Here is a 27686-nt window from a genome sequence, read left to right on the forward strand (position 1 = left end):
GAGTGTCTCACGTGGGATTTATTCAGATAGCACAGCAGCATACAGGACACGTTGCACAGAAACACACACTCGTCATACAGACGCTGGTGGAAGAGATTTCAGTTTTACTACTGAACCAATAGCGCATTTCAAGTAAGTGTGGATGGTTAAGTGTACTTATTCCTTTAAAATTCCTAGTTACATGATTTTTTTTTGTTTTAATTCAGGATCTCCTTTCCACAGAACCGCCCTCTCTGTGACACTCTTTGCATTATTACGCCGTCCAGGTCGTCCAGTCGACCTCAGAGTAAGACATTGACATCGGAGATCGGCGCTCATCGTAAACTAACCAGGGCTCCTCACAAAACAAACACAAACTGCTGTCTTTTTTAAAAAATATATAAAACAACACATACAATATAAAATTCGGCAACTTTACCACCTAGAAATATCAAAACTCAGATAATTAAAAAAACAAAAAACAAAAACAAAGAGATGGCCGAATCCAATCATCTTAAAAACGACTCCAGGAAGTTCTCGAATGTGTGGACTGTGCATGCAAGCAGCAGTACGTATATTTACATCATCAGATCTTTTTTTTCAGATTCTATTTTTTGTACACTTTCCACCCCTGTTTTTACCTTTTTTGTTAATTAAACATCCTCAATGCTCTCTACAAGATATAAGGGCCACTCTATAACATATTACAGTACATTACAGGTTACATCTGTATAAACATACATATAGCCATGATATTTGTGTTTATAGCACGTTAGATGGTGTGTGAGAAGTGGATTGCTTATCCGATGTGTGGGTCAGGTATATGGATTTATAAATGTACGTCACACTGTCAAAGTATTGAGCCCAGAAAGATCAACCTACAATGTACCCCTATGCCAGACGCAGATAATCAGACTAGAAAGCCGCCTTGGCTTCTTAGCTGGGGATGCCTTGGCTACAATACAGATATATGGCCTCGAAGAATACAAAACACCCGGGTTAGCTGACCCAGATTTCCAAAGTCTCTTGATTACAGAGGACTCCGAAACAACCGATTTGTTCCTTCCTCTGCCACTCATGGACGCCGGCCTGAATCTAAATCCCCGCCGCGGCTCTGGTAGTTTCTGGTACCGTCCGTGTGTTCAGGTTTGGAGGACAGATCTCGAGTGACTGTGAGGCCAAGCGATGAAGGACATCGTTGGCTGGGGTGTGACAATGGCTGTGACCCTCAGACGGAAGTCGGGATGGAACTGTATCGATTTTAAAAAGCTTCTGGAATGGAAGTGATTGAGAAGACATTCCCTGACATGACATGCGCTGAGCTGGCAAACGTTAGCGCAAGAGTGCACTGTTCCAGCTGCAGCGCCCAAACAGCAATGTATTATGGATTTATTTTAAATGCACACGTACGAGCCAATTCCTGAGGTGACAGAAGAGCGTCTCTCCTCAGTCAGGGGATGCCCACGCTCCCGGTACAGAGACAACCCGAGCAGCATCACCGCAGTGCCGCGAACTATCCTGGCAGTCAGACCGATCGGCCAAGTGTCCGCAGGCAACTCGGAAAGGCAAGACAGAAAATGGATGCATGCAGTTGGGTGGCTTGTGGAATAATTATAGATGGATAACCTCAACGAATGCTCCACATGCTAACGGAAAGAAAAAACGTCTGCCAGCCACCGCCAGCTGCCCCGGACGCACTTCTGAGTGCGTTCGCCACCTACACCCCCCCCCACAGCATTACTGGAATGAGCGAAGTCTCACAGATCCATGCATAAGGATACGTCTTCGTTCAATATGTTTTCTGTGTCCGTACACGAGATAATTGATTGTTAACGCTGCCCTGCTTTAATGACGACACTCGGCCGAGGCAAGGAAACAGTCCGGCGACAATTACAGTCTCTGGCAGCACAGAGCTCGAATGCATTGTACTGTACAGGAAATTCAGAAGTATATAATTTAAATATAAAAAAAAGTGTGGGGTTATTAACCACCAGGTACAGGAAAAAAAGATAAAATGGCCTTCTAATTATATACATGTAAACCTAGAAAATATTAAAGTATCTTCACTTTCACAAACATGTTAAAAATCTACCTGGGGACTCCTAAGGTAAAATCTGCAGTTAAAACGCAACCGGTGGGCTGCTGGTTCTGGTTAGTGCTCCAGCAGAGGGAATGATGGGAACCGCAGAGGAAGGCCGGTGTTGTGTCAGGAGGTCCCTGCGAGGCAGACTGCGCCGGGGTTCCCCTTCTACGACTTCTTGGCTTCCTGGACTTTCTCGATTTCCTGTCGAGAAAAATAAATTGTCGGGTTTTTGGGGGACAGCTTCTCCCGGGCGTGGGATCGATCGAGTGGTGAAACACAGTCACAGCTCTAAGGAAACACTTTGGGCTGAAGCATGTTGTTTCACATCTGTGCATTTTTAAAGGGTAGGTTTTACACAAATCAAAAAAGACATCAAACATTTTTAATCAGAAAAAAGGAAAGTTACGACCTCTTTTAAATGCAAGTCTCACAATAAGCCTTATATCATCCTTTGATGACACTGTAAGGACAAAATAAGGGATCGGAAGCTTGGCCTGTTTTTTAAGCAGTAAACAGTAGTAAGCAGTAAGCAGTCATACAGAGATGTGTTATTCTGGTCTCTGACACAATGACACAATGATGTAAAACACTGAGACTGACCTCAATGAGAACGCCTTTTAATTTCCCATAAGCTTCTTCCAGGTCGTCGTTAACAATTACAACATCAAACAGACCAGGTTCATTGCCTGAAAAAAAAAAAAAAAAAAGAGCGAGAGAGAGAGAGAGATTTTCAGCCCTGTTTCCCAACATGTTCAAATGTGGCTCTAGACTGTCCACTTCACCTGCCTCTCAATGCGTCTTTCTCAGGAAGACAAAGGGCCACACTGCCGGCTGGAATAAGACACGCACACGCACACGCACACATGGGGGGGCAGTACTGATACACGATATTCTCCAACATGACTGAGGCTCAGACCGGAAGTCCTTTGTGGATGAGTAGCGATGCTCAGAAAATGACTAGTTTTAAATTCGGGAGGGAAAGCAAAGCCAGGTTATGCGGTTCTACACAATCGGGCCGTCTGTTTCTAGGAATGCCTGGTGTGAGATCCGTGTGCTCTGGCGAAGCGCGGCACTGATCCGGGCTTCAGGCCGCTCTGAGGCACGGCGGCTCCCGAGGCTGGTCCTCGTGGAGGTTTGGGTCTTCAGAAACGTTTCTCACTCACTGATCTCCATGTCGGCCTGAGCTGCAGCCAAGCGCTTCTGTAAGCTCTCCTCGGTCTCGGTCTGTCGGTCTCGTAGCCTCTTTTCCTGAAGGAGACAAAACACGAATAAGATCAGACCAGTGACTTCACTATGTGTGAGCCTCTGGCAGATACGTGGGCCTCCACACCGTTGCTGCAGCTCCCAGTGCCCATCGGGACTGCCTCCAGCAGGGTTACCCTGGGGAAACGCACTCTGAACACGGCATTACTGTGGTTTTGCCGCGGTTTCCCATGGACTCAACACACCTCCAGTGACACAAGAACAAACTTGACTGTCAGAGGGGGCTGATCGTGACTCGTGTATTGGGCACAGTGTGTCCTCTGCGTCTGTAAGTTGTGGGTGAGTTTTGGACCGGGCGCTCACCAGAATGGCCATGGAGGGCGGCTGGATGGACACATAGATGGGGTTGAGGTCGGTCTGCTTGATGTTCCTCACGCCCTGCATGTCGATGTCCAGGATGCAGATAAGGTTCTTGGCCTGGACGTCCTGCACCGATGCTTTGCTGTGGAGAGAAGAGCCTGCGTGAATCCGGGCGTCTCTGCCATGCACACCGCCCCCGACACCGCACTTCATTGCATAGCTACACAATACACGATGAGCGTGCTCGTAGTACACAACTCGCATCGCTGACGAAACCCATCTGTGGATCCTCAGTCTTTTACAGCTGGCAGTTAAACAGTTCCACAGCACTCAGACCCTGTACTCTGACTTCTGCATCAGGATCAGATTAATGTTACCAAAACAATTCTCAATTCCTTTCACTCGTAAATCACGTCTCGATGTGCTCCACAGCAAACTGCTGAATAAAGCTTATTAAATGAACACAGCCATAAATAAATACAATGTCTGCTTCCTGTGACTTCGGCTTGAGCGACTATATGAAGCGGTCTTGCGTCAGGGGCAAAACCTGGGAAATAATGACCCAATAAACTCCCATGCTGGTAAAGCTGAAATAAACGGAGCCCCTGTAAACCCCTGCAGCACTGGGGCACAGTCTGCTCCTGTAAACCCAGTGACGCAGGTGTCCGAGCGCAGCCTCGGCCCGGCGTTTCCAAATCCACACAACTGCCCGTCTCTGACTGGGGAGTCAGCCCCCCCGACCACGGACATAGATTAGCAGTAAGCAACGGATAAGCAGCTGGGGTAATTATGTTTGATAAGGTTCCTTAAGGTGATTAATGGCCGCCCGAGCATATAAACAGACGTGCAGGTGGCCTCGTGTCAGGCGCTGAGGGTGAGGGGCTGTACAGGGCCTGTAGAGCCCCATCAGCATTTGCAATCACTGCTAAACTTGTATTTAAGATTTCAGATCTGTCAAAAACATCTATTCGTAAGTTTAGTAAAACTTAGGATTTAAATTGCATTTTTTAATTATACATTTTTGCTGAAAATACATATTAAATTAAGAGACACAAGTGAAAATCTGCCATACAAATTAAATGAAAACCAATGTGAGAGATACATCACTCCCTTCACTGGCTCCCGATCTCGGCTGGCATCCAGGTCAAGACTTTGACCCATCGTCGTCTCAGCCAGACTGCTGATATAGGTCTAATCCAATCCCTCTGACTTGGCCTGATATTGTGAACCTCCAGATAGGAGTTCACTCTAATGCACTGGGAACGATACAGAAAACGTGACGGCTGACAACCCTCTGAGAACCCCGTGCTTAATTACTGTAGTGGGGCTTATCTGTTGCTTAATGTAAATCCCCAACACGTGAGCAGGTAGGGAGAGGGGCGACCATTATTGGGACGTGATGACTCGGATACAGGGCTTCTTCCTAAGCTTCTGTCGAGGTTCATGGTGATGGAAAGAAGTGCAGTGAAGACAGATGGCTGTTGATAGATCCCATGATCCTCCACTGTGTGTGGAATGCCACTGTGCCCCTAGCATTCTGAAAATGGTGGGGACCAGAACCAGTGGAGGGGGAAAAACAAAACAAAAACCCAACCCTCCAAGAAGCAGCAGGGCCGAGTGCCGGATGCACGATGCTTACCTGGTCCCGTACATGTTCCCGGAGAACTCCGCGTTCTCAATGAATTCTCCAGCCTCTATCCTCCTCTGCATCACCTCCCTGGTCACATAATGGTAATCTTCAGCGAAACACAAAGGAAATCGTTAACATGAAAGAACACAAGGCTCGTCTTGAGGCACGCTCTGTCGGGCTTCACCTCGCTACGGGAGGAGCAGGAGACACAGCACAGTCGCCACCACAGACGACAACACAGAGACCATATGTGTGAGCTGCACAGACACTTCCTGATGTCCACTACTGCCAGGAAAGACTGACCACTACCAGCTTGGCTTGGCTGAATATTGTTTTAGCTTTAGATTTTTACTGAATTGCAAAATGTAGATGTTCTGTGTTTTCCGAGTAGGATACCATTTTAAAAGACACTCCATAAAAATATAATTTTAGGATTTCTGAGAAAATGAATTGAAGTAAAATACCAATAAATATATAAAGGAGTTGCTCCTTTAAGACACCCACTACCGTGACAGCTGGATGCGAATATTACCGTGGACAAATGTTCATAATGAGCCACATACACAGTATACATCAATCACACACAATCTGGCCTATGTGCATTCTAGCAGAGACCAGAAACAGCATTTGTTTTATTTATCTTTAATCCAACAATATTTTAAGAACACTAATAATTAAATAAAAACATGTGGTCTCTGAATTTCACGTTTTACAGTCTAGACTTGTATGTTATGGTTTTTGTTTTGACTGGAGATCCAAGTGAAGAAACTTGGAGCAGGAGCTGTAATGTGCGAGGCCTTGCTGGACTGTGAGGTGTCTTCACATTGCAGCGAGTCCCGGCTGAACCCAAGTCTTCCTCCTGCTTTTAAGATGCTTAGGTACTGGTACATCGGTGGTGATTAATGCCAAGGTGGTGCTCTGCCAGGTATCCTGAAGAGCTCAACAAAAACCCTGAATACAATCCTCTGTGCTAGAGCTTCAACTATGGACTAGAAAAGCAGATCAAAGACCTCCGACCTGTGGGAGTCACAACAGCTCAGTGCACTGCATTTTAAACCCCTGCACAGTTCTGGGGACGTATGATAAAGAGCCGTCTGTATTCTGCCACTTTCACATTTTATTCACTTTCAGAATCTGAGGAAACAAAATATCTCCCGGACTGAAACTACATTTGTCTGCCGAAGCCATGCGTACTGGACTCTGCCGAGCGAGCAGATGTCTAGCTTTGGTCACACTCTACGGCACAGGGAAACAACACCTTCCAGAAAAAATAAACCTATAATGATCCTGGGAGGGGGATCTAGGACTCATCTAGCCAAACAGAAGGCAATACGCAGGTGTAAGATTATAAAGAATGATGTTATATTCTGTGAAGTGTTCTGTGGCAGCCTTACGAAGGGCACTATACCAAATACAAATGGATTGATAGATACAGACACAGAACAAGGAAGGCTTCAGCTACCACGAGACAGGACACTGAACAGTGCAGCTCAGGGGCTAATACATGGATCGGTAATAGTAGCAACATGAACATTCACAGGTAACCACCACATCACTAACAAGCTATTTTATTACATCTCATTAGCAATACAACATTATGGGAATTTATAGGTTTTTAAAATTGGATGAAACCCATTTATCCAGTCAAATCATTTTTTGCCCTATTTCTACTAGAGTGGAGAGCTGCCTCAGCCAAGCAGAAACAAACAAGAGACTAACAACAACTAATAAAGGGGTTCACAAATTGAATACATGTAAATAAAATACAACCTATTTTAATTAGATGTTAAAATGACCAGCAGCTAGGAGGCGTGTCATAGGAAACATTTCAATTTTTGTCAGTTTGACTCCTCTCGGGCAGAGATCATGTTAAATTACATGCTAATTAGCCGGATTCAGTTAATCTGAGAGCCGGAATTCAATGATCTCCTATGGTAACTTACTCAGCTAGACTTTAAGCTTGTGCTGAGGAACGGAAAAAGCCAGACTTCTGTCAACTTATCAAGAAAAGCCTGCTTCTCATCACTATGGTTGCCACCTCCCTGCAGACATGCAGGCAAACCAGTTCAGCCTCTCACATGATGGTTCATCACAGGACAGAATATACATTTAAACAAGACCTCCCTCCCTGTAAAGTACATCCTCTTCTGCATAGCACTGGAAGACGAGTCGAGGACATTGCTGCAAGAGTCATTGGGAGAGAAGGTGCCCTTCTGGCAGCACTCTGACTGTCAGCGTCTCCCCTACCAGCAAGGAATAAACACCCCACTGGTTCACTCAAGCCTGTCCACCTGTAACGATTCAGTTCATGATCTGAATAAATGGGTTATTCTCCATCCAAGGGCAATAATGGCTGATATAAACAAAGAAATACAGAATATGAAATAAGTTGTACTGCCAATGACAGGTAAAGATCTAATCTATGGTACAGAGGACACAACCGAGCAATTAACTAAAATCTACTGGGAATCAACTGGACATCCTAAGATCTTCTGTAGGGGTGCTTCTTGTGTATCACATGCAAGAAAACCCCTATGACAAATAAAGGGGGCTATTTTCAAAAGCTTTTTACTCCAAAGTGCAATTCTGGCATTTTTTTGGTCAGGAAAAAAACACACACAAAAAAATATATTCTGGAATCACGGTTTCAAACTGAAGTATATAATTTTCTTTTAACCAATATCTGGCCATTTCTGTCCTTTGAGAAAATAACCCCCAAAGCGTGTGATCCGAGACAAACGAGAACTATGAAGTGATTTCAATCGTACGGTTTGCGATTCAAAAGCACAGATCGATAAAGGGTAGGGAATTTACACCTCCATTTGGCGAGAGGACATCTGCTAGGGGCAATAAAGTTGTCGCTTCAAGAAGGAAAGGAAGACAGTGCAAGCCTATGGAGAAAATAAACAGAAGGGAATAAATCAAATTTTAAAATTAAAATGTAGTTTAGGCTGAGACCTGCATGATAGCGCAGATCTGGGGGAGGTCGTCAATGCGGTACACTTGGGAGTAAGAAGCACTGAACTTTGCCTCAATGTCTCTAGACTAAAGTAGACGCACTTTAACAGCCTCTGGAAGGGAAAAAAAGAGGTCACAATAACATAAAATAGTGGGGGGGGAGGAAATCAAAATCTTATCTACAGTAAGTGCACCTTCAGGCTGAATCGGCCCCCCAGAAGGCCATGACAACACTGCATATTCAAGGCGAACGTGGAGCTGAGCAGACCCGGCTGAGGAGCTCTGCACGCGGTCCGATCAAAACACTCACGGTCAAGCTGCCACTAAATAAACCTTTGTAAATTGTTCAGTGGCCGCTACAGAAACCCAGTCACGGGACAACATTCGATGTTTAAAAACAGTGACGACAGCGGTGCCTTGAAATTTAATTTCCCAAGAGCTGCAATGCTATAGTAACTACCAATCCCCACAGCCCACATTAGGGACCCGTTCACAGAAACGGGCACCAAGCTCTGAAGCAAACACGGATACAGAGAGAGCAAGATGTTCTGCAAGTGTGTACTATATATATATTGAGTGTCCACGCTTTATTATTATTATTATTATTATTATTTTAAGCACACGGATATACCAGAGTACCCATTTATACAGCTGGGCATTTACTGGAGCAAGTACCTTGCTCAAGGGTACAACAGCACTGCCCCACCCAGGATTATAACCCACAACCTTCCAGTCCAGAGCCCTAACCACTACTCCACAGTACTTAACTTGACTTTTAGTTAAGATCAAGAAAGGAGAAGCCACTAATGAGTTGTGGCGTAAGTAAATAAACCCCTCAAACCAGAGCATTGAATACATCGTGCAGCTACACCGCCTGTCCTTGGCTGCCAGCTGATGGAGGGGGTGAAGGCCAGGGGTAGCTCGGCCTGCAGGCAGACCTCACAACCTTCTTTACGGCAGAAGGGGATCTCTACAGCAAAAGTCCACAGGAGATCTCTACACGGGGATTGATACACGGTTCTGTCAGCCCTGACCCGGAGAGCTCCAGCAGAGAGTCTAAACATGAGACGTGCACCGGTGGTACTTAAGGGGATGCAAACGCAGCAGAACGTATGCAGGCTTCCGCGAGAGCCTAATCAGACACGATCTTCACGGCACTGGCTACTGCAGATGGGAAGAAGCTGGACAGCGATAGGCTCTTTAGCTCAGACCAGAAGTGCTGATCGGACCCATGCAATGCTTTCACAATGCAAAATGAGGTACTGCATCATAAGGAATACTAATTTATTGATAATACTCATTCAACTAAGTACAGTGCTTTATAAATACATTACGAATGCAATATACATGAATAGGAGTCTTCCATAAGGGAAAACCAGTTACCCCGTGTTTCCCAGCACCGGTACAGACACAGCTTGTCCTTACCTTTGCCGTTTTCCTCTCCAGGGCGGGGGTTTCTTGTCGTATCTGGAAACAGAAGAGCAGAGTAACCGAGATGATCACGTCGTCTTAGTTCAACCATCTTGGCTCGGGCTACGCAGCCGTTCTCAGGAAGAACACATTAGATCGCGAGCTCTTCAGGATTTATGTCTGCACAGACCTCTACATCCACTAATGGCATGTTAATTTTGGTTTATTTACTGCATTTTCATTGAGAAATGCCATTTTTAAATATCTTCCCTGCCGTGATTGCAGATACACAGATCCTGGAAGGTACGGCGAGAAGAAGCAGGGTGACTTCCTCAGGGGAGAAGGGGCAGATGGGCAGATACGTACGTGAGACACTGAAGCCGAAGACGCCCTCGTACTCCTTGAGAAGGCGCTTGAGGAGGGTGCTCTTCCCAGCGCCGGACGGCCCACTCAGCACCACAGGTCTTGGTCCTGCCATTGCTGGACAACACGGAGAGAGAGAGGAAGCGAGATTTAGTATTGAAACTCCGCAACTACAGAAACTGGTTCCCTAAGCTTTCCCAACACTTAGTAAGCAAATACAGTCCGGTAAATAAAGCTGACTCCTCCGAGCTCAGCAAAGCAAGGACTCCCGTTTATCGATGTAGACAACAGTTATATACACAACTGAGAAGAGTCGTCACTGGAAGCCTGATGCTGCTGGACAGGTCGGAGCCACTGTATTAGTCCACGCTCTCGAGGGTGTATGTAACTTGTCTACATATATCCGGACACCCGACGTCTGCTGGATTAGCTGGGACAGAATGCCAGCAGGAAGAGGCTGAACGTGTATTTAGCGTTTAGCCGAGAGCACATCTTAGGTGGTCAACCCAGGCCAATTAATGGATTAAACTGAACATCAACCTAAAAGCACCTGAGCTAAGATCTAGCGCTCCTCCAGCAAAGAGGTTTTATGTCTGCTTGCGTGGAGGATAATGATTCGACTGGTCCGAGGCTTACTCGACCACATGCTTTAATTCTGTGAAATCGGACGCAATACGATGAGTTTCTCAAGGGTCCGAAGCGACAGCAGAGCAGCCATCCAGGGCAGTCCTCTCTGTCATACCTGCTTCCTGTGCTGGAAACAGATGTTGTTTACCTATTCTGTGAGATGTGTTTTTCCCATCCATCCCCGAGGGGAATTAAACGGTCCTTTTACACAACACTACTCCATCACAGGTTTTCACAGGGATTATTTTTCCTCCATTGATAAAATGAAACTAGGACTTTAAATACACTAATACTTTATTACTACTAATAACTTTGAATAGTTATTTTAAAACTATTATATGAATGCCTTATAATATATTATTCTCTCTGCTTTGTGGTCAGTGGTGTTTCACTCCACATCTTATCTGACTCAGCCAGTGGGTCACATGAGCATGATTTGTCCGATACTGACAAAACAGTTCTCGATCAATCGGTCGGCTCAAGATCCCCGCGCTTTAAGAAACAGAACCATGGAATTTGTCAGAACTCGCAGACGAGCCGAAGCCCCAAAAGTGTCCAGATTCACATCCCTGATACATTACTCTTTCAGAAAACATCAGCAGCCGCAGAATTTCTTGTCTTTCAAGGTGCATCTCACAATAGCACCAGTTTGTTCAGTGCTGGAAGACAGTCACTGTGACAGAATCTCATCATCAATGTACAGTTACTGCACTGTGCACAAGCATCTCTTGTAGGCTGATCCAAACACTGCCACACAGCGCCTGAGTGCGGTCCGGTCCCGATTCAGTCCCGACACCCTTCTCCTCGGTCTGGTTCCTTCTTGTGCCCCAGTCTGACATTTGCACCACGTTTCACTGTATTACCACAGCAAAATGTAAATGTTTGGTTTTCAATAAGAAGTCCAAGCATAAAAGACACATGAAGCAGTTTGCGTGAACCAAGACATGAATACAAGAACCTGAATACCCCGCAAAAATAATCAGATATTAATAGTTTCAGAGCGCTTATTAACATGTACCGTGCATTTCCACAAAAGAAGATGGCAACAAAACACAAGACATGTTTCCAGAGAGACACACTCACCCAGTCAGGGAGTGAGGATGTCATTAGCTCCCAGTGCCTGATTGCAGTCTTGGGATAATCTATTAATTGGATATTCACAGGGCTTCTAAATTTAAAGGACCACAAAACAGGCTTTGAAAAACTGTAAATTATTATTTATTTTTTTAAATGTCCCTTGACACAACATGAATTTTATTTTACAGGTGGTCTATGAATGTACAGGTTTGAGAGGAACTAAAAACTGACCAGGAGTGGGAAGAAATGCAAAATGGGTTACAGGCATGCAGTGTCAGTGCAATGTTTAATTATGCAATTATATTAAAAGAAAAATACCAGGACACACACTTCTACATTTCATATCTCCTCTACTCTGCCATCATTTTAAGTCTAAAGAAACCCCAGAGCAGCAGAACTGGTTTGGGACGTTCAAGCAAGAAATACAGGTTTAAGGTTAGCACTGACAGATGAGACCAGGCACATTCCCTCTTCTCAGTGAATAAAAGCCTGCAAGATCATTAAAATCGATTGCAGAGAACAGAGTAATACAATAGGAGGGAATGTATTTCTCAATGGAGGATGCATTTTAGCTGACCTAAACAAAAGTATCCTTCTTACGGTTTTAAACATTTAAATAAAACAAATCTACATGCATACATATTGTACAATTTCCACCTTTTGAAAAATCGGAATCATTTAAAATTATTTATATATTTTTTATATATATATTAAACAAATACAAAAATATATTGGAACCTGTTATCAAATTCACTGCTAAGTTCTTCCATTCCACACTAAAATAAGCACACTACCCAATAAGGATGACAACATGACAATAAACATCCTTTACACTGCTCCACAGATCACCTTGAATTATATACATTCTGCTGGTGTTATATGTTTAAAACCTTGGTGTGCAAAACTGAGGGAAAACATTTCTAATGGCTAGGATTAAACTTGTCAACCCCCACACACACAGCACATCTGTATCAATGCCTTCATAAAACAGATTACAATGATCAATACAGTCAACCCTTCTTAAAAATAAACTTCAACTAAATAAAGCTTACAATTTAGTTGTGTTGCTGCTGAGTTCTGTCAATCTCTCTCAGAAGATAAACACACACGCTTGTGCACAGTACAGTACAGCAAGTGCCTTAATCAGCTCTCCGACAGACAACAAAACTCAGATACAGTATCGGCTCACAGAGTCCAGGTCTGCACAGCAACGATAAGCAGATCCCAGGAGAGAGAGAGACGAGTTTCCTACACGCCGAACCAAGCTGCTCTACCTTACCTCAGTGGAGGAGTTGTGCGAGAGGGAGGTCAGGGCGTGCGTTGTGCGAGTAAGCGACAGCTCTGAATGGATGTGGAGGCAGCGTGGAGGCTCAGTATGAAGAGACTCAGGGACAGCCTGCTGCCAAAACTAATTACCACTCCTCTTCAGCGCCAGCCAATGGAAACTGTGCAGCCCAGACATCTGCTCATCTGCTGCAGCGCACAGGCCGGGGGCGAGATACAGCCCTGGAGCGTACACAGGACAGGTCTCCTCACTGCACCCCCCTCGGCTGCAGTTTACACACACACACACAAGCACACGCACACGCACCAAATTCAGTTTTCTGGCAGTTGTTTAACAGCAGACCGCTCATCGTACTTTAAATATAGTCATGCTTTAGTCCTGAAGAAAACCAAAACAAAGGAAGTAACAAAAAACATTACAACACCACCACAACCCCCTGGCAGATGTTAGGACTGACGTTCAGTAGGCTATTTTCAGAACGACGGCAGTGGCCACTCCAAACGGAAGCACTGACCAGTGGACAGTCCAGAGCAGGCCAGTAATCAGCCCATCAACTGCAAGAGGACGCAGTCATGCTTTCAACCAAACAGGTAGGTTTCAGGACACAACAACGCTGCTCATTTTGTACAAATCTCTCGCAATTCACCAGAACCACACGATGCATTTTTTCTACAGAGCACTTGTAATTACAGGGTGTGCCCACTGGAAACTAGGAGGGTGGGGAGGATATAGAAAAATAAATTATGAAAGAACTTTAAAATCCAGAGCTCTGGATGCTGCACATAATAAAGTGCAAATATTGAGCCACAGGTTCAAGTTATGCATTTAAAATAGATGTTTACCGGTTAAGGGGTCAATATTTGGTTTCTCGATTTGTAGCTGCCCAAAAGAGAGGCCCTACACTTATGGTCAACATACGGTGCTTCCTCTTTCTGAGACATCAACCTGTTTCACCCTGTAAACTGGAGGAGTAGGTCAAGCTTGACATCTTGGCTAAGGTGTCCAACTGCACTAATTGGACCAAGATGAAAAACAGTTGGGTCAATGTAGACCCCGGCTCCCTGCTAAGACAGTCCTGGCCTGATTTAATCAGGATAGGAGCCAAAACTGCAGATTCAAGACAGTGAGCAGTGAGTTAAACCTGATGCATGCTGTTAATTAGCCTAAGCGCAGGCAGGCATGTGCCGAGGATAAGAAGCTGTTTATGATGTTTGTCTTAAGACTGTTTAAGGTGTGTCTTCATTTCGTGCTGAATGTCTAGGCTGTATAATTCCCACAAGTATTTCCTCTGAGTTTTAGCACTGGGTTTGACAAGCATCTGAATAGCAGAAAGTATAATCAGTCTTGAAATAACACACAGACACTGGTCTAAGCTTTCACCAGTTGCTCAGAGGAGGATGGGAACTTAATGGAGACTGGCATGTGATTTCAATTAAATACACAGGTATTCATGGTGCAAATGTTTTGAAATGTGTGCCAAACTCCCCCCCCCCATGAGGAGGAAAAGGGTCAACTAGACCTGCCCTAGACTAATCAGTGACCTTCTTCTCTATGCTTCGGCAGTGACCGAGGCCAGGGGAGATCTCTCCAGTCCAGCTTTAAGCTGATTGCAGAGCAAGAAGAGTAAAATAGCCCCCAAAGAGGATTACATTGTGCTTTCAGACATCTGACAGACTGTGTGCTGGTACGATACCCTGCTAATTTAGTCTCCCAAGCCTTGATCTGGTAAACAAGATGCGCTCTGTACGCAGAATATTTTTAGTCCCACAATACCAGAAATGAAAGAGACACGTAATTCTCATATGGCCTTTTTGTGCCTAGCTTTTGAAAATGACTCTACAACGGCGACAGAAGAACAGTACCTTGGACAGATATCCAGCGTAAAACCGAAACTGAAGACTGTGCCCCTCTGCCAAAATCACACCACACTGGATTTGAGGGCTGCAACACTGAAAAGCTTCCTAAATGTGGCTCAGAGACCGCGATTATTTCTCTATTTCTGGAAAATAAAATATTGATAATACTCAACTCACTTCCTTTGTGAAGTTACAAGCTTCTAAACATTGGGAGCTGCAATCTGGCTGGAACCAAAAGCAAAACAGCTGATGGTTGGCAAGCAGGAAGGGGATGTTCAGTCAGACCTCTGACACCATGTTACGTGACAAATCTGTCCACATTTGGCCATGCAGCCATTCCAGATGGAGTATACACACAGCGTTCGTTTACATCTGATTAACAGTATCCGTTTCTATTTACTTTAATTTGCAGTTATTTGTAAACCTCTGAGTTAGACAGAGATAATGTAGTGAGTCATTGGGTGTGTGCTTTGCCTGGTTAGTACACTTTTCAAACAAACACTCGACAAAAAAATTGATTCTTCTGATTGGGGGACAGGGAAGCTAGAAACATTACTCAGAGTTTGGAAGACAGAAACACTAACACTTTTTAATGCACGGATAACAGAATTAACACATGCATTACCCACGGAAAGAATGTGCTCCAGCACCGATAACAAAACTGTCAGTTTTGTTGAAATATGGCAGCAGTTTCAAGCACTTGGCGAGGGGCTGGGGACGGCACCACAGAGCAGCCCTAATATTGAGAAGAATGAGGAAGTCAAGTCGGGGTCAATTCCCTTTCCCAATTCCAGTTTCACCTCAATTCAATGTAGTAAATTTAAATTCCAGCTCTAGACCTGCAGTGGTTTTCATTTGAGGAAATACTGCCACCTTGTGTAAAAGAAAACACAGACCTGCAATATTCAATTAATAAAGGAAATACATACATCAACAACATTGCCACTGTGACGAGCCCGATAGACCTTGCAAAACAAGCGTTAACAAGTGCCTTTGATTATTATTAAAATGTATATTTATTCACACATAGCATCTCATGTTCAAATATACAACTGCACCAGAAACTTACCAGAAACACAAAGATTACATTGTGTGAAGTGGTCTAACAGAAAAATGTGGGGAATAATAAAGTGAACCTTAGTACAAGCTATGGCAGCTGCAGTAAAGAGAGATTAATGCGGTCTTTGCACTGTGTAGTACTACACACTTACACAGCCTGTACGTGTGACAAGCAATAAGCTTGGAGAGTGGTGCACACAGGGGAATAAAGAGGCCGACAATTACTCATAAAGGAGCCGTGTCAATCTGGGCCCGAGAAGCTGGTCTCTTTTCCACACCTTGCCCTGTGCGAGAAACCACACGCGGCCCTCCCTGACACCTGCGGGTGACAGTGGCATTCACACAAGTGTATCCCCTCGGGAAATTAGCAGCTATTAATTGGAGCTGTCAAAATCAGGGCTCTGGCCCTTCACATTACACACAGTTGTAAAGGCAGCCCCAGCTGAAGTAGCTTTAACCTTTTTCATTTCAGGCTAAATGCATTCGGTCGAAAACCATTCGCTGTGGATTGTCTGGTTCAACAGCATTTGTTATTACATACTGTATATTAAAACCTCTAATGTTCCTAAATGTGTGTCATGAAACCAAGATAAATAACGGGTATAAAAAATGAGTGCAACAATAGGGCTTATCCTTGGCAACCAGACTCCATGTTGAGTAAATTATAATAAAGCCCAAACCGACGAGATCAGGTCTGATCATCCTCAAAAGCCACTGAATGGAAATATAGTTTATTATTATTAGCCTGTTATTTGTCATGTTATCAATTTAAGTCAGTGTTGTTTGAATGACAGCTGGAAGACTTCATATCCAAACAGGCTGCAGTTCTCTGAAGAGGTAGTCTATGTTTAGCAATTGAAAAAGGTGCAGCTAATCTTCCAAAAAAACACAGTGCATGCAGGCAAAGTGTGTGGGTCAGTGGTTGTTTCAGGAGTTGTTACACCAGTAGTGAAGGCAATGATAATCAATTGTTTTTGAAAGGATCCCCCAATTCGTTTTTAATTACAGGTTTGTGTTCAGAGCTCCAAATGTTACAGCTGTGGGACTAATAAGTGTCAGGTATATCTATATTGTCCACATAAATTTCCTATTTGTGGCCTGTATTACAGTCATTTCAGTTCCATCCAATTTTTGTATGCATTTGTTTGTTTGTCGTAAAGCAGGATTTACTTGCCTTATAAATTACGGCTCATATCATTAGATTACAGTATTACAGGTGCACAGCTGATTTTCCAATTCTCATTGTGGTTGTTCACAGTGCCGCCACTACTGCATTATTCAGGAAACAGCTGTAGTAGAACGTGTGGTACTGATGTTCACTCCCTGTCCATGGCTTGAATTGTTAACCAGAAATGGATGATGCCAGGAATTGTTTTAATTTTTTATTTTCTATTGTATAAAATATACAGCGATTCTATAAAGACAGAGAAACTGATTACATGAAATAGTAATATATGGCCTTTAAATAATGGATTGTAAACGTCTACATGTGCTTGACTAAAGATTATAAACCAATAAAATGCGAGTGGTTTTGACTGTTGAACTCTGAGACCTTGAGGGATTAGAGTGACATCCATGCGCACTGTGGAGCAGTTTTCCTTAGTCCTGGTCTTGGACAGATACAGGACCTTATGAATCGCGTTATACAAACAATCTCACGGACACAATGCACATGGGCTCATGTACTTAATCCTGCAGTTAACCCTACAAAAAAATAAAATGAAAACTTAACTTACTGAGAAATATGTAGGCCTATGCATTGTTGTGCTTCTCTAATGTAAATCACATCCAGTTGGTCAATTAATCCAAAAAGCAAGAGGTCAGAAAAAACCCAAGACTTTAAATAACAATCAGGTTTCTACCAGCGATGGTGAAATTAATAAATATCTATATCTGTAAATCTTTAGTTAAATTACAAAGGCAGCAGGCACTATGGTTGCAATAACACACCTTGTCCTACTTCCCTGACTGAGAATAAAGAAAAGCAGTGTCTTCCATGCGCAACGCAAACACTTGAATTTCACTGACTAACCTTTAAAGATGTTAGTTTAGAAACACTGATAGGTGAAAGTGAAACTAAAGATATTTTTCACAGAGTAAAAGGGAGAAGTGTAACTTGTTATCAGCAAAACAATACGTAGGTCGGGGCTGGAACAGGGTAGCACAGATAATCTAAAGCATATTTTTTGTTTGCTGTCAATCTGGCCTAAGCAAATGTTCAAGGATAAAGGGTCAAAACCACCAAGTTGGATCGTCTTTATATCCACGGGTTTTACACTGCCTGAAGGTTTCCACCGGCTTTAGAGAAATGCACTAGAGTGGGACACGGCCCAGATAAGAGACTTTGCAGAAGCAACACAAAGTACACCTTACAAAGCCATTTATTTTTTATTACCATCAACTCTCGAACTGAAAATGTTGTTACTGGTAAAGAGGACTCTGTACTCCTCCAGCCACATGACCGGGTTTTTCTGATTTATACAAAAAGCATTTCAACCAAAAGATTTGATAAGTGGGTGCAGAGAAGTCAAAATGGGATGTTGAAAACTGGCATCATGCCTTTGCTATTGAACGCATGTGAGCAGCGGACCATGTGTGCTTCATTAAGGACTCATTAACGACAGGATGCAGTCTGCTGGTGACAGTTCCTCAAACCATTACAGAAATCCATCAAATGCACAAATGCAAAACAGCAATATGATTTTAAATCCTTTCTACTGTACAATTCAACTGCAGTGCTTTTTTTTCTATTGTTTTTGCTCCAATTTTGATTTTATCTTGCACACTCAACCAGTTTAACGCTAATTTGTGGTCATTTATTATTATTACTCGATATCTTAGCAGACACCGTTATCCAGGGTGATTTACAATTGTTACAAGATATCACATTATTTTTTTACATATACCCATTTATACAGCTAGGCATGTACTGCCTTGTGAGTGTGTTCAAGTCTTGGTTAGCGACTCTTACCGACAGGCATCACCGTCTCTGTTACCGTCCCGGACAGGCATGCGTGCAAACATGCGTGCAAACATGCGTGCAAACATGCCTGCGCTGTTTGCGTGTCCGGCGCAGGCACAGAGAGGATGGCGTGAGGGATCACGGAAACGCCTTCACATCCTGCCCGCCTGGCATCTGCCCTCACTGCTTCAGCGGGACAAACCTCGCATTGCTCCCGGATCTTTTGCACCTACCGGACAGCAGTCTGGAGAAAACCCTGAGATACATGTGCCGTGTGCCCCGCCGCCCCGCCGCTCACTAGCCGTCCTCCCGCAGGAGAGCCATCACTCACAGGCTGCGCTGCTACGTCATCACGGCGGGACGACAGGGAACACGTCGCCATGGTTACACGGCATCGCGGCCGCATCGTCTTCCGTTGCTCGGGGCGCAGGGTAATGACGTCAGCGAGCAGCACAGGACCAGGCGCTACGGGCGAGTTATATTGTATCATTCATATCACCGCCCATGTGCCCCTGCTCTGCGTCTGCTGGTATTGAGGCACAGATCGCATCAGTGCAGAAACACAACCTGCCCTTTTAATGCTGAAAGACACTAAACTTGAATGTAATTGGCACGCATTCTCCCATCTTCACAATTATATTCTGGTTTAATTTCCTCCATGGAGGGACAGGGGAATTCATATTCACACTGCTTTCCATCTTTGACAAATAAAGCAAACAAAGACAGCAATAAATAAAGTGGCATATTATGTTCTTATATTTATGCACAATTTATTTTTGTATAGGATTATATAGTGGTTATATAGTGCTCTTTCAGGGGCTGAACAAAGGTCTGTTATACAGCTGTTGTGGTTATTGTTATTCATTTATGTTTTTTAATTTCCATAGATTTAAGTAATTAATTATTGTTTAACTAGTTTTTATTATTATTATAATCCCACATTTCCTTGAATAAACGTGTAGAAATTGATTCCTCAAATGAAGGGGGTATTTCGTTAGCGGTGAGTTATTAGTGTTGAAATTGATAGTATTGATAAACTTAAACACGATTCCCAGGACAGAATAATTGATTTAAAAGTAAATAATAATAATAATAATAATTATATATATATATATAAACACATAAACTGAACATACAAACAAAACTGAAAAATGCAAACATGATTGTAAATATATTAGTTTAGGTAAGAGGGGTAAAATATATAAATAGTGCCATTCGTTTACAGTACAGTATATAGCCTAATGGTTTAAGTTAGTGCTGTGCAAAATAAGGTAGTTTATTATTATTATTATTATTATTATTATTATTATTATTTTGATCTTTAGCACCATAAAGACTGAGCTTTTTTTTGTATTCCCCTCCTTTACCAATAAAACACTTTAAATAACCCACAGTATGCCGCTGCAGATTAGAGCAGATTAACCCCTGAGCCGCGGATCCCGCACAGCGACACTCAGCACCGGCGCAGACGGGGGGGCGGGATACCACGGCCGTACAGGAAATAAGCCGCTTTTACTTTAAACTCTCTCCTATGCCCAGTGCGTGTTTGTTGGTTTCATACCAGTAAACCCACAATCCTTTCTTGTCGTTTCTGCATCGCGGTCCGCACCACGGCAGCGTTACCCGGCGGGCGCTCGCCTCTCTGAGTGAAGCCACCCGGGGCACGCCGCTCAGGAAAGTCCCCGGATTGGACAGGCCGCGCAGCGAAACGCACATGTGGCACAAGGGCTCGTTTTCATACCAACTTTGACTCAGTTTTGTTATTTGTTTACCGGTGAGCAAAACATGTTCGGCTCTTCGCGGTCGGGCGGCGTGAGGGGCGGCCAGGACCAGTTCAACTGGGATGACGTGAAGGGCGACAAGCACCGAGAAAACTACCTGGGTAAGACCCGCGCACACACACTCCCGGCCGGCTGTGCGCGGTCAGACCCGCCGCGCAGGGACAGACACGGAGGCTCAGTTTTTAAATCAGAAACTGTGTGTGACGTCCTAATGAATCAGGCAGCCGAGGCGTCGGGAACCAGTGTAAACCGCGCAGCAGAACAATGCATCGATTCCGCGGTTCTTACAGGATAATCTAATCCAGTGGGATTCTTACCTTGTCCCCTTCTCTGCTCCTTCATCACACAATCTTGGCGGATTGTTTGCATACAGATAATGGTGTGTTGCCTCTAGAGGAACGGAAACCGATCCAGTGTTTCCCACTCAATACCGTTTCATCCGCGGCGGATATCCCCGTGTCTGCGCCGCCTGCCGTCTTTCCTCGCAGGGGATGCCGCCCGCTGCTGCGCTGCGCCTGAACCCGGGGCACCAGGCTGCCAGTTACAGGCAGTGGGCATGTGTAGTTAAAATGCAGAGCTACAATGTTGCCACTGCAGTCAGTGGGCTTGTTTAATGGTGAGCTTGTGTTCCCAGTATAGTCATGCCGAATTCCATCATGCATCCCCAGTGAATTTGTATTTCAAAAAGCAAATAACCGTACACAGTCCGAGTATTATGGCAAGACAAGGTCTCGGATCTTTAAATTGTTTAAACATATCTTCAAACTACTTCCTGATCATTTAGAAATATCTGCAAATAATTTCAAGATATCAGTAAATGATTTCCTGTATGTAGCCCAAGATGATCACTTCTCGTTCACTCGATTCTATGTAACTGGAAGTCAATTACAGATATCTTGAAATGATTTGTAGATCTCTCTGCATGAACTAGAAGTAATTTACAGATATCTAAAAATGAATTGAAGGTATCTCAACTATAGATGCTACAGATATATAGAAGTTATTTTGAGATTTCTCCAAATGTATTTCAGATATCTTAAAATTAAGTAAATATATCTGTAAATTACCAGCGACAGGGTCATGGGCGGCCAAGGCTCATTGATGCACATGGGGGCTAAGGCTGATCCAACAGACGAGCTACTGTAGCTCAAATTGCTGAAAAAGTGAATGCTGGTTCTCAATCCAATCGAGCATCTGTGGGATGTGCTGGACAAACAAGTCCGATCCATGGAGGCCCCACCTCGCAACTTACAGGACTTAAAGGATCTGCTGCTAACGTCTTGGTGTCAGATACCACAGCACACCTTCAGAGGTCTAGTGGAGTCCATGCCTCGACGGGTCAGGGCTGTTTTGGTGTCAAAAGGGGGACCTACTCAATATTAGACAGGTGGTCATAATGTTATGGCTGATCGGTGTATATACCCTATATTAAAATGAATGAGTTGTATACTGTGCTCGAATTGAGGTCAACGTCTTCTCTTTGTTACAGTCAGTGATTGGAAGAAAGCTCGGGACCATCATGTAGTTTTTGTCCAGAGACATCAGTTAGATTAACTTTACGTTTTAGGCAAGTTGTTTGTATTATGAAGTAACCTGAAATAAGATAATAAGACGCAAGCTTCTTAAAGTGAGATTATTATAGAGAAAAAGAGCAGTTTAAGGTGTTGAATATTTTGGAAAACAGGACATTACCTCACTTTAAATCATATTAAGACAATATTATGTTAATACTAGCTCATTGTTATTAAGAACTCCCTTGCAGTTCAAATGTATTGCATTGTTTCTATAATACCTTGGTTGGTTTGTGAAACTTCTGTACTGGTTAAGTTTGCAGTGTGGCTGGACTGGAGTGCCAGTGGCTTTGAATAAAGGGGTCGATCACATGAATAAATAAATAATAAATCCCCTTTGTGATGTCCGGCAGGGAACTCCCTGATGGCTCCGGTGGGCCGCTGGCAGAAGGGCCGCGACCTGAGCTGGTACGCCAAGGATAAGAAGAGCGGAGCGGCGCAGTCGCGGGAGGAGGAGCTGGCGGCCGTGCGGCAGGCGGAGCAGGAGGCTCTGATGTCGGCCCTGTGGGTACCTGCAGGGGATTGTGGGAAATGTCTGTGCAGCACACGTTCTGGTGTCATTAGAACATAGAAATAGAGTTGAAAGGCAATTGTAGTAATGGGTGATATGAAAGAAACTTGATTTTGTAAGAGGTTTTCTCATCAGGATGTTAGTTTTTAATCATAATTGTATAATGACATTTTTCTCCTCTTTTTGCAGGGGCTACAAGAATGTGAAAAGACAACCTACCGGCCTTACCAAAGAGGTTAGTAATTAACAAACACAGGTACACTTAGCCTTAAGTGTGCAAAGTCTGTGTGGTTGGATGGCTTGTGAACCACTTGGTCAAAGACTGAGCTGGAGCAGTGAAAAAATAATACAAAAATACAATAAAGAAAACATTACATTTTTGGAAGCAAGGCAGACAAAGTGTTGCACTGAGACCTGCAATAGCATGCACAATAAAGACTGTGAGGCAATAAACAATGTAATGGCAAGCACATTTAGTAATATTATGGTAATACATTAGTGATTATATTCTCCGTTTCACATAACGTACTTGTATTGTGAAACTCATGAATTTCCTGCCTTATTCATTCCAGAAGATACCCAGATGTTTCAAAGCTAGACCTTGCATCTGTTTGTGCAGCTTGGAAAGTCTGTCCTCAGTCAGATAACAAAGCAGTCTCTGAAGCTGCTAGATTATGCAGGTGCTGTGTACATTTATAAGTCTCTCTCTCGCTCTCTCTCTGCCTGTCTGCTGCTCAGGACCTGGCTGACGTTTGCCGCAGGGAGGGGGCTGAGCGAGACGTTCGGGACGTGGACAGGGTCTCTGGACTGGGGAGCTCCAGGTGAGGTGCTTCTGGACATGAGATCTGTGTCGATTTCATTAATTGATTAATTAAGCAATTCACTGATCAATTTGTATTACTAAATCTGTACTGTGAGATCACTCTGCTCTGTATTCAAAGTTGAATGCGTCTCTTCCTGCAGCTCCGGTGCCAGTAAAGTCATGCTGTCCAAACAAGACAAGGAAGCTGCAAAGATGGGCCTAGCGGTTTTCACAGTATGTTTACTCTGTACTGATAATATTAGAGCTTTATCTTAAGGGGCATTCATGAAGTCAGTAAAAGCATTTAGTACAAAATATCTTTGGGTAGGATCTAACTGAACTGATTTGTGTTATTTCATGTTTTTAAATGAATGTCTTAACCAATGCAGATTCTTTCTCAGAAAGTAGTTGAGATGATCTGCTAGTTTTTTGCAGTTGCTCATGTAGTGTATTGTCGTCTGCTTAAACCATCCTGGGGAATTCAGAAATGTTAAAACAATCCTACATGCACAGACTCAGATGCTTCCTTCATCACAATGCGAACACTTTGCTGCTCAGTTTAAAACCTTGTTTTGCCTGAAATCTTCGCAGCATCACAAAGTGCAAGGCCAGCAAGAGGCCTCCGCCCACAAGGGGGAGACAGAGAGCAGAGAGGACAACACGCAGAGCCAGAGGTAACGACAGGGGTCTGGTCTACTTCTATGGACAGTTCAGTGAATTGCATTTAACTTGCATTTAAATCAGCTACACTGCACACAATCCACAACCGTCCCGTCCCTGTTCTGAGTCCACCTGTCTCTGAGCCACAGACTGTAGTTGAGGCCAGAGTTATTTGGTTTGTGTAGTAAATTATTTAAAGCAAAAGCCTCTTTTCCAAGACACTTAAAACACAACCTGAATTTGAAAGGATACACACAGACACACACACACACGCGCAGACACAAACACGCACATACACACACGCAGACTCGCAGACGGACACACATACACAATGTGTATTGTAAATTGTGTAGGACAGCTGGTAGAATCATTATTATTTTTAAATATGTATTGGAAAAGTGGTCGTAAGGCGGTCACGGCACATCAGCTAAGATCCTGAAATGCTTGCCTCTAGGACGGAGAGCAAAAAGAAAATGAAAAAGGAAAAGAAGAGCAAAAAGGAGAAAAAGAAGAAGAAAGATAAAAAGAAGACGAAAAAACACCACAAGAGACGGTCGTCTTCCTCGGAGTCGGAATCGGAGGATGACGGCAGAAGGTAGGCGAGTGCCTGTGAGTCGTGCGGGGCTCGTGTGTGTTACTGTCAGCTAGTGACTGTGCGACGTTGATTGTTGATGCCCCAGTCCTGACGGGAAACCTTTTATCGCCACTGTGTCTCATGATAGCCTCAAAGAAGATGTAAATCTGAGTCTGACTGTTTACTGTGATCTGTGCTGAGGCCTTTTCTCCAACGCAGTGACATTGTTTAGAAGCTGCTGCACACTGACTTTGCTTACATACTGAATATTTCTAAAGCTTCTTTCAGCATTTTGTTTTGTATATCTGGCACCTACTCAAGATACCTTTACTATCGGATCAGGTGAGTCCACTGGGTGTGGAGTTCCCAGCATCCCGAAAATCGTACAGTAATAAATAAGAGTAAGCGACTTCAAAATAGAGGGAGGTGCTCTAGCAGGGGAGTTGTTCATCAAATGGGTATGATGGACACAAGGGGGAGCCAGAGGCCTTCTTATAGGAGCAGGAAGACTCCTGCTGCAGTTCTGACACCGCGTTCACAGCACATTTATCGCTGACAGAGAGCACTCCACGTGTTCACTAGTCCCCCTGTAGAGAGCAGCCTCCAGCAGCCCTACAGCTAGCGTTTCCAAAACCTGGAGAAAATTCCAGGCCCAGGTTTTTGGAGTGTAAAATGTATAAACCCAGGGTCCCCGGGGCACCCGGGCTTGATGACAAATTATTTCATAGGCATATAAATAGGAAAAATAAGCAATATGGAAACAAAAATAAGAATATAAAAAACACTAAACTCACTCAATCTTTCTGATGGCGCTTCTCTTTCTCTCTCTCTCTCTCTCTCTCTCTCTCAAATGCGATTATCCAATGCTTTCAGCACAGCATGCGCGCCACGGCACCTTGCAGGCACACGCCTCACCCTGCCACACAGTTAGACTCATCAAACATATTAGTTGACTGAACTCCTGAAATCTTTCCCCTTATTTTATTAATTAAACTAGAACCCCAGGCCATATCGACAAGGTTGAGTTCTTCTTGTAGGAAGTAGAACCAAACCAAGCTTGGATCGGAACATTGTTCTTGAACTCCTTGTATTTTGCAATAGTGCTCTATTATATTATAGGTTTTGCCGACAGGTTATTGAAAGAACATTCTCGCTTCAATCTTCTCACCGAATGAAAAAATACACAAAAGAATCCATTCGCTGTTGAGCTGTGCACGCAAGTATGTTTTTGTTTTGTTTTCGACAAACCTGGGGATGAGAAATTGGCCGGGTAGCCCGGGTTTTCGGTGCCCCAGGTCCCTGGGCTGGAAACACTACCTACAACCTGCCAGAAATTATCTTATTTGGACAATTCAATGGGGAAAAAAATTGCCTTTTCCCTGTGTGTTGCTGAGGTCTAGTGAGCCCGGTGCTGGGATGAATATATACATTCACTGATTCAGAGCAAACAGGAGGGCATCACAGAGGTGTGGCTCAGACAATGGTTCAAAACCAACTGTAAAAGCAGCCAGTCTCTGAATTGGGAGGAGGAAGGGCCCGAGTCCGTATCCGAGTGGGAACCTCTGTCACTGGGTCACATGAACCATCTCCTTTAGACGTTGAAACACAGTGTGTGAGATGCAGCCCCCCCGTTAACCATGTGAGCGAGTGGCGTGTCCCTGCGTGATCCTACCGTGCGGAGGGCCGAGAAGAGAGCCTCTCACTAACAAGCCCAGCTGACCTGTCCTGTTTTCCTTCTATTCTTTCAGTGTCTTTCACTCCCCCATCCATCCACCCATTCATGCCCTCTTTCATTCACTGATCCGCTCTCTCTCTCTTTGTGTGTGCGCACTCTCCTCAGGAGCAGAGAGGCTGCTCATCCATCATGCGGGCGTCAGAGCGGTGCCGGCCGCCGTGACAGCTATTCTTCGGGGGAGGCGGGGGCCGAGCGGCACGGCCCCCCCCGCGGCAGGCAGCAGCGCCACGACAGGGACTCCTCCTTGGGCTGCCCCCCCCCCCACCACCACCACCACCACCACCACCACCGCGACAGCCGGCATCCAGCCCGGTCCCCTCCCGCACACGGCCACAAGCGCCGCCACGACACCGACTCGGACGATTGATGAGGGAGAGAGAGCCGGGGGGGTGGTGGGGGGTTGCTGTGGTTTAATGATGGAGTTCAAGGCTCAGGAAAAATAAATAACGGCAAACAAATCAAAGTGAGAGAAATGGGGCCTTTGTTATTGTTGTTAACCTAGCGGGTTACTGCTGTAGGTGAGCAAGGCCAAGGGCTCTGTGCGCTAACATGAGTTGCCCCACGGTACCTGGAAGCTGTGGAGGGAGCATTGGATTAAGTGCATTTCCTGCTACACAGTGATCCATTCCATTATTCTAAAGCCACGTGTTTTTATCACAGAGCGTGTGGCTGACTAAGGGCTCCAACCGGTGTGGCTGCATCTCGTTTCTCAGCCTCCGCGCAGAAAGAGAGAGCGAATTAGTGTTTCCCATGTTGTTTCTTCTTTATTTGTGTCAGTCCCAGCAGAATCTAATAGAGCATCCATGACAGACATGTAATGTGTAAATAAAGCAACGGGAATAAGCTAGTTCTGTCCATGAATGAGAATGGTTTGCTTTTGTGTTTTTATTATGTTACCAATGTCTATGTTTATAAAGGACTTGTTTTTTTCTGCCAAATCTGATTTCCTTTTGCCGGGAGTGGGTAGCTCTTGAACTGTTTTTACCGTGTTGATTTTAGACCTGATTGCAAATCATTTTGAAGGTAAAGTTGTCTCTGTCTGTGGTTGTCCATCTATTCAACAAACTGAATGCGCAAGCAACTAATTTCTCTCTCTGCGCTGTAATTCTGGAGAAAGTGTGCAAATGATGCTGTCCAACCAGCGTTGCTGTCTTCTGCTGGTCTGTTTTTTGAAATAAATTATTTTTGAGAAATATAAAA

At 44.3% G+C, this 27686-nt stretch overlaps 2 protein-coding genes across 8 annotated transcripts; one reads left to right on the forward strand and one right to left on the reverse strand.

Annotated features, from left to right (window-relative positions):
* Positions 1–21166, reverse strand: guk1a (guanylate kinase 1a). 7 transcript variants are annotated; one of them, XM_066716250.1, is made up of 9 exons: positions 20951–21166; positions 9990–10103; positions 9639–9680; positions 8072–8146; positions 5265–5361; positions 3629–3767; positions 3226–3310; positions 2663–2748; positions 1–2263 (listed from the first exon to the last, which is right to left on the reverse strand). In XM_066716250.1, exons 1-9 carry the CDS (start codon positions 21000–21002, stop codon positions 2228–2230), a joined length of 726 nt encoding a protein of 241 aa, XP_066572347.1. In that variant the 5' UTR covers positions 21003–21166; the 3' UTR covers positions 1–2227. The 7 variants fall into 7 exon arrangements, with proteins under 7 accessions (XP_066572347.1, XP_066572348.1, XP_066572350.1 ...); XM_066716251.1 differs by lacking the exon at positions 20951–21166 and adding an exon at positions 19086–19189; XM_066716253.1 differs by lacking the exon at positions 20951–21166 and adding an exon at positions 12970–13093.
* c2h1orf35 (chromosome 2 C1orf35 homolog) lies at positions 20279–27686 on the forward strand. The gene is made up of 8 exons (XM_066716249.1): positions 20279–20734; positions 22558–22708; positions 22905–22950; positions 23454–23536; positions 23679–23751; positions 24109–24191; positions 24632–24772; positions 26592–27686. Exons 1-8 carry the CDS (start codon positions 20638–20640, stop codon positions 26851–26853), a joined length of 936 nt encoding a protein of 311 aa, XP_066572346.1. The 5' UTR covers positions 20279–20637; the 3' UTR covers positions 26854–27686.

This window comes from Amia ocellicauda, chromosome 2 (genome assembly GCF_036373705.1).
Source record: "Amia ocellicauda isolate fAmiCal2 chromosome 2, fAmiCal2.hap1, whole genome shotgun sequence".
Classification (NCBI taxonomy): domain Eukaryota; kingdom Metazoa; phylum Chordata; class Actinopteri; order Amiiformes; family Amiidae; genus Amia; species Amia ocellicauda.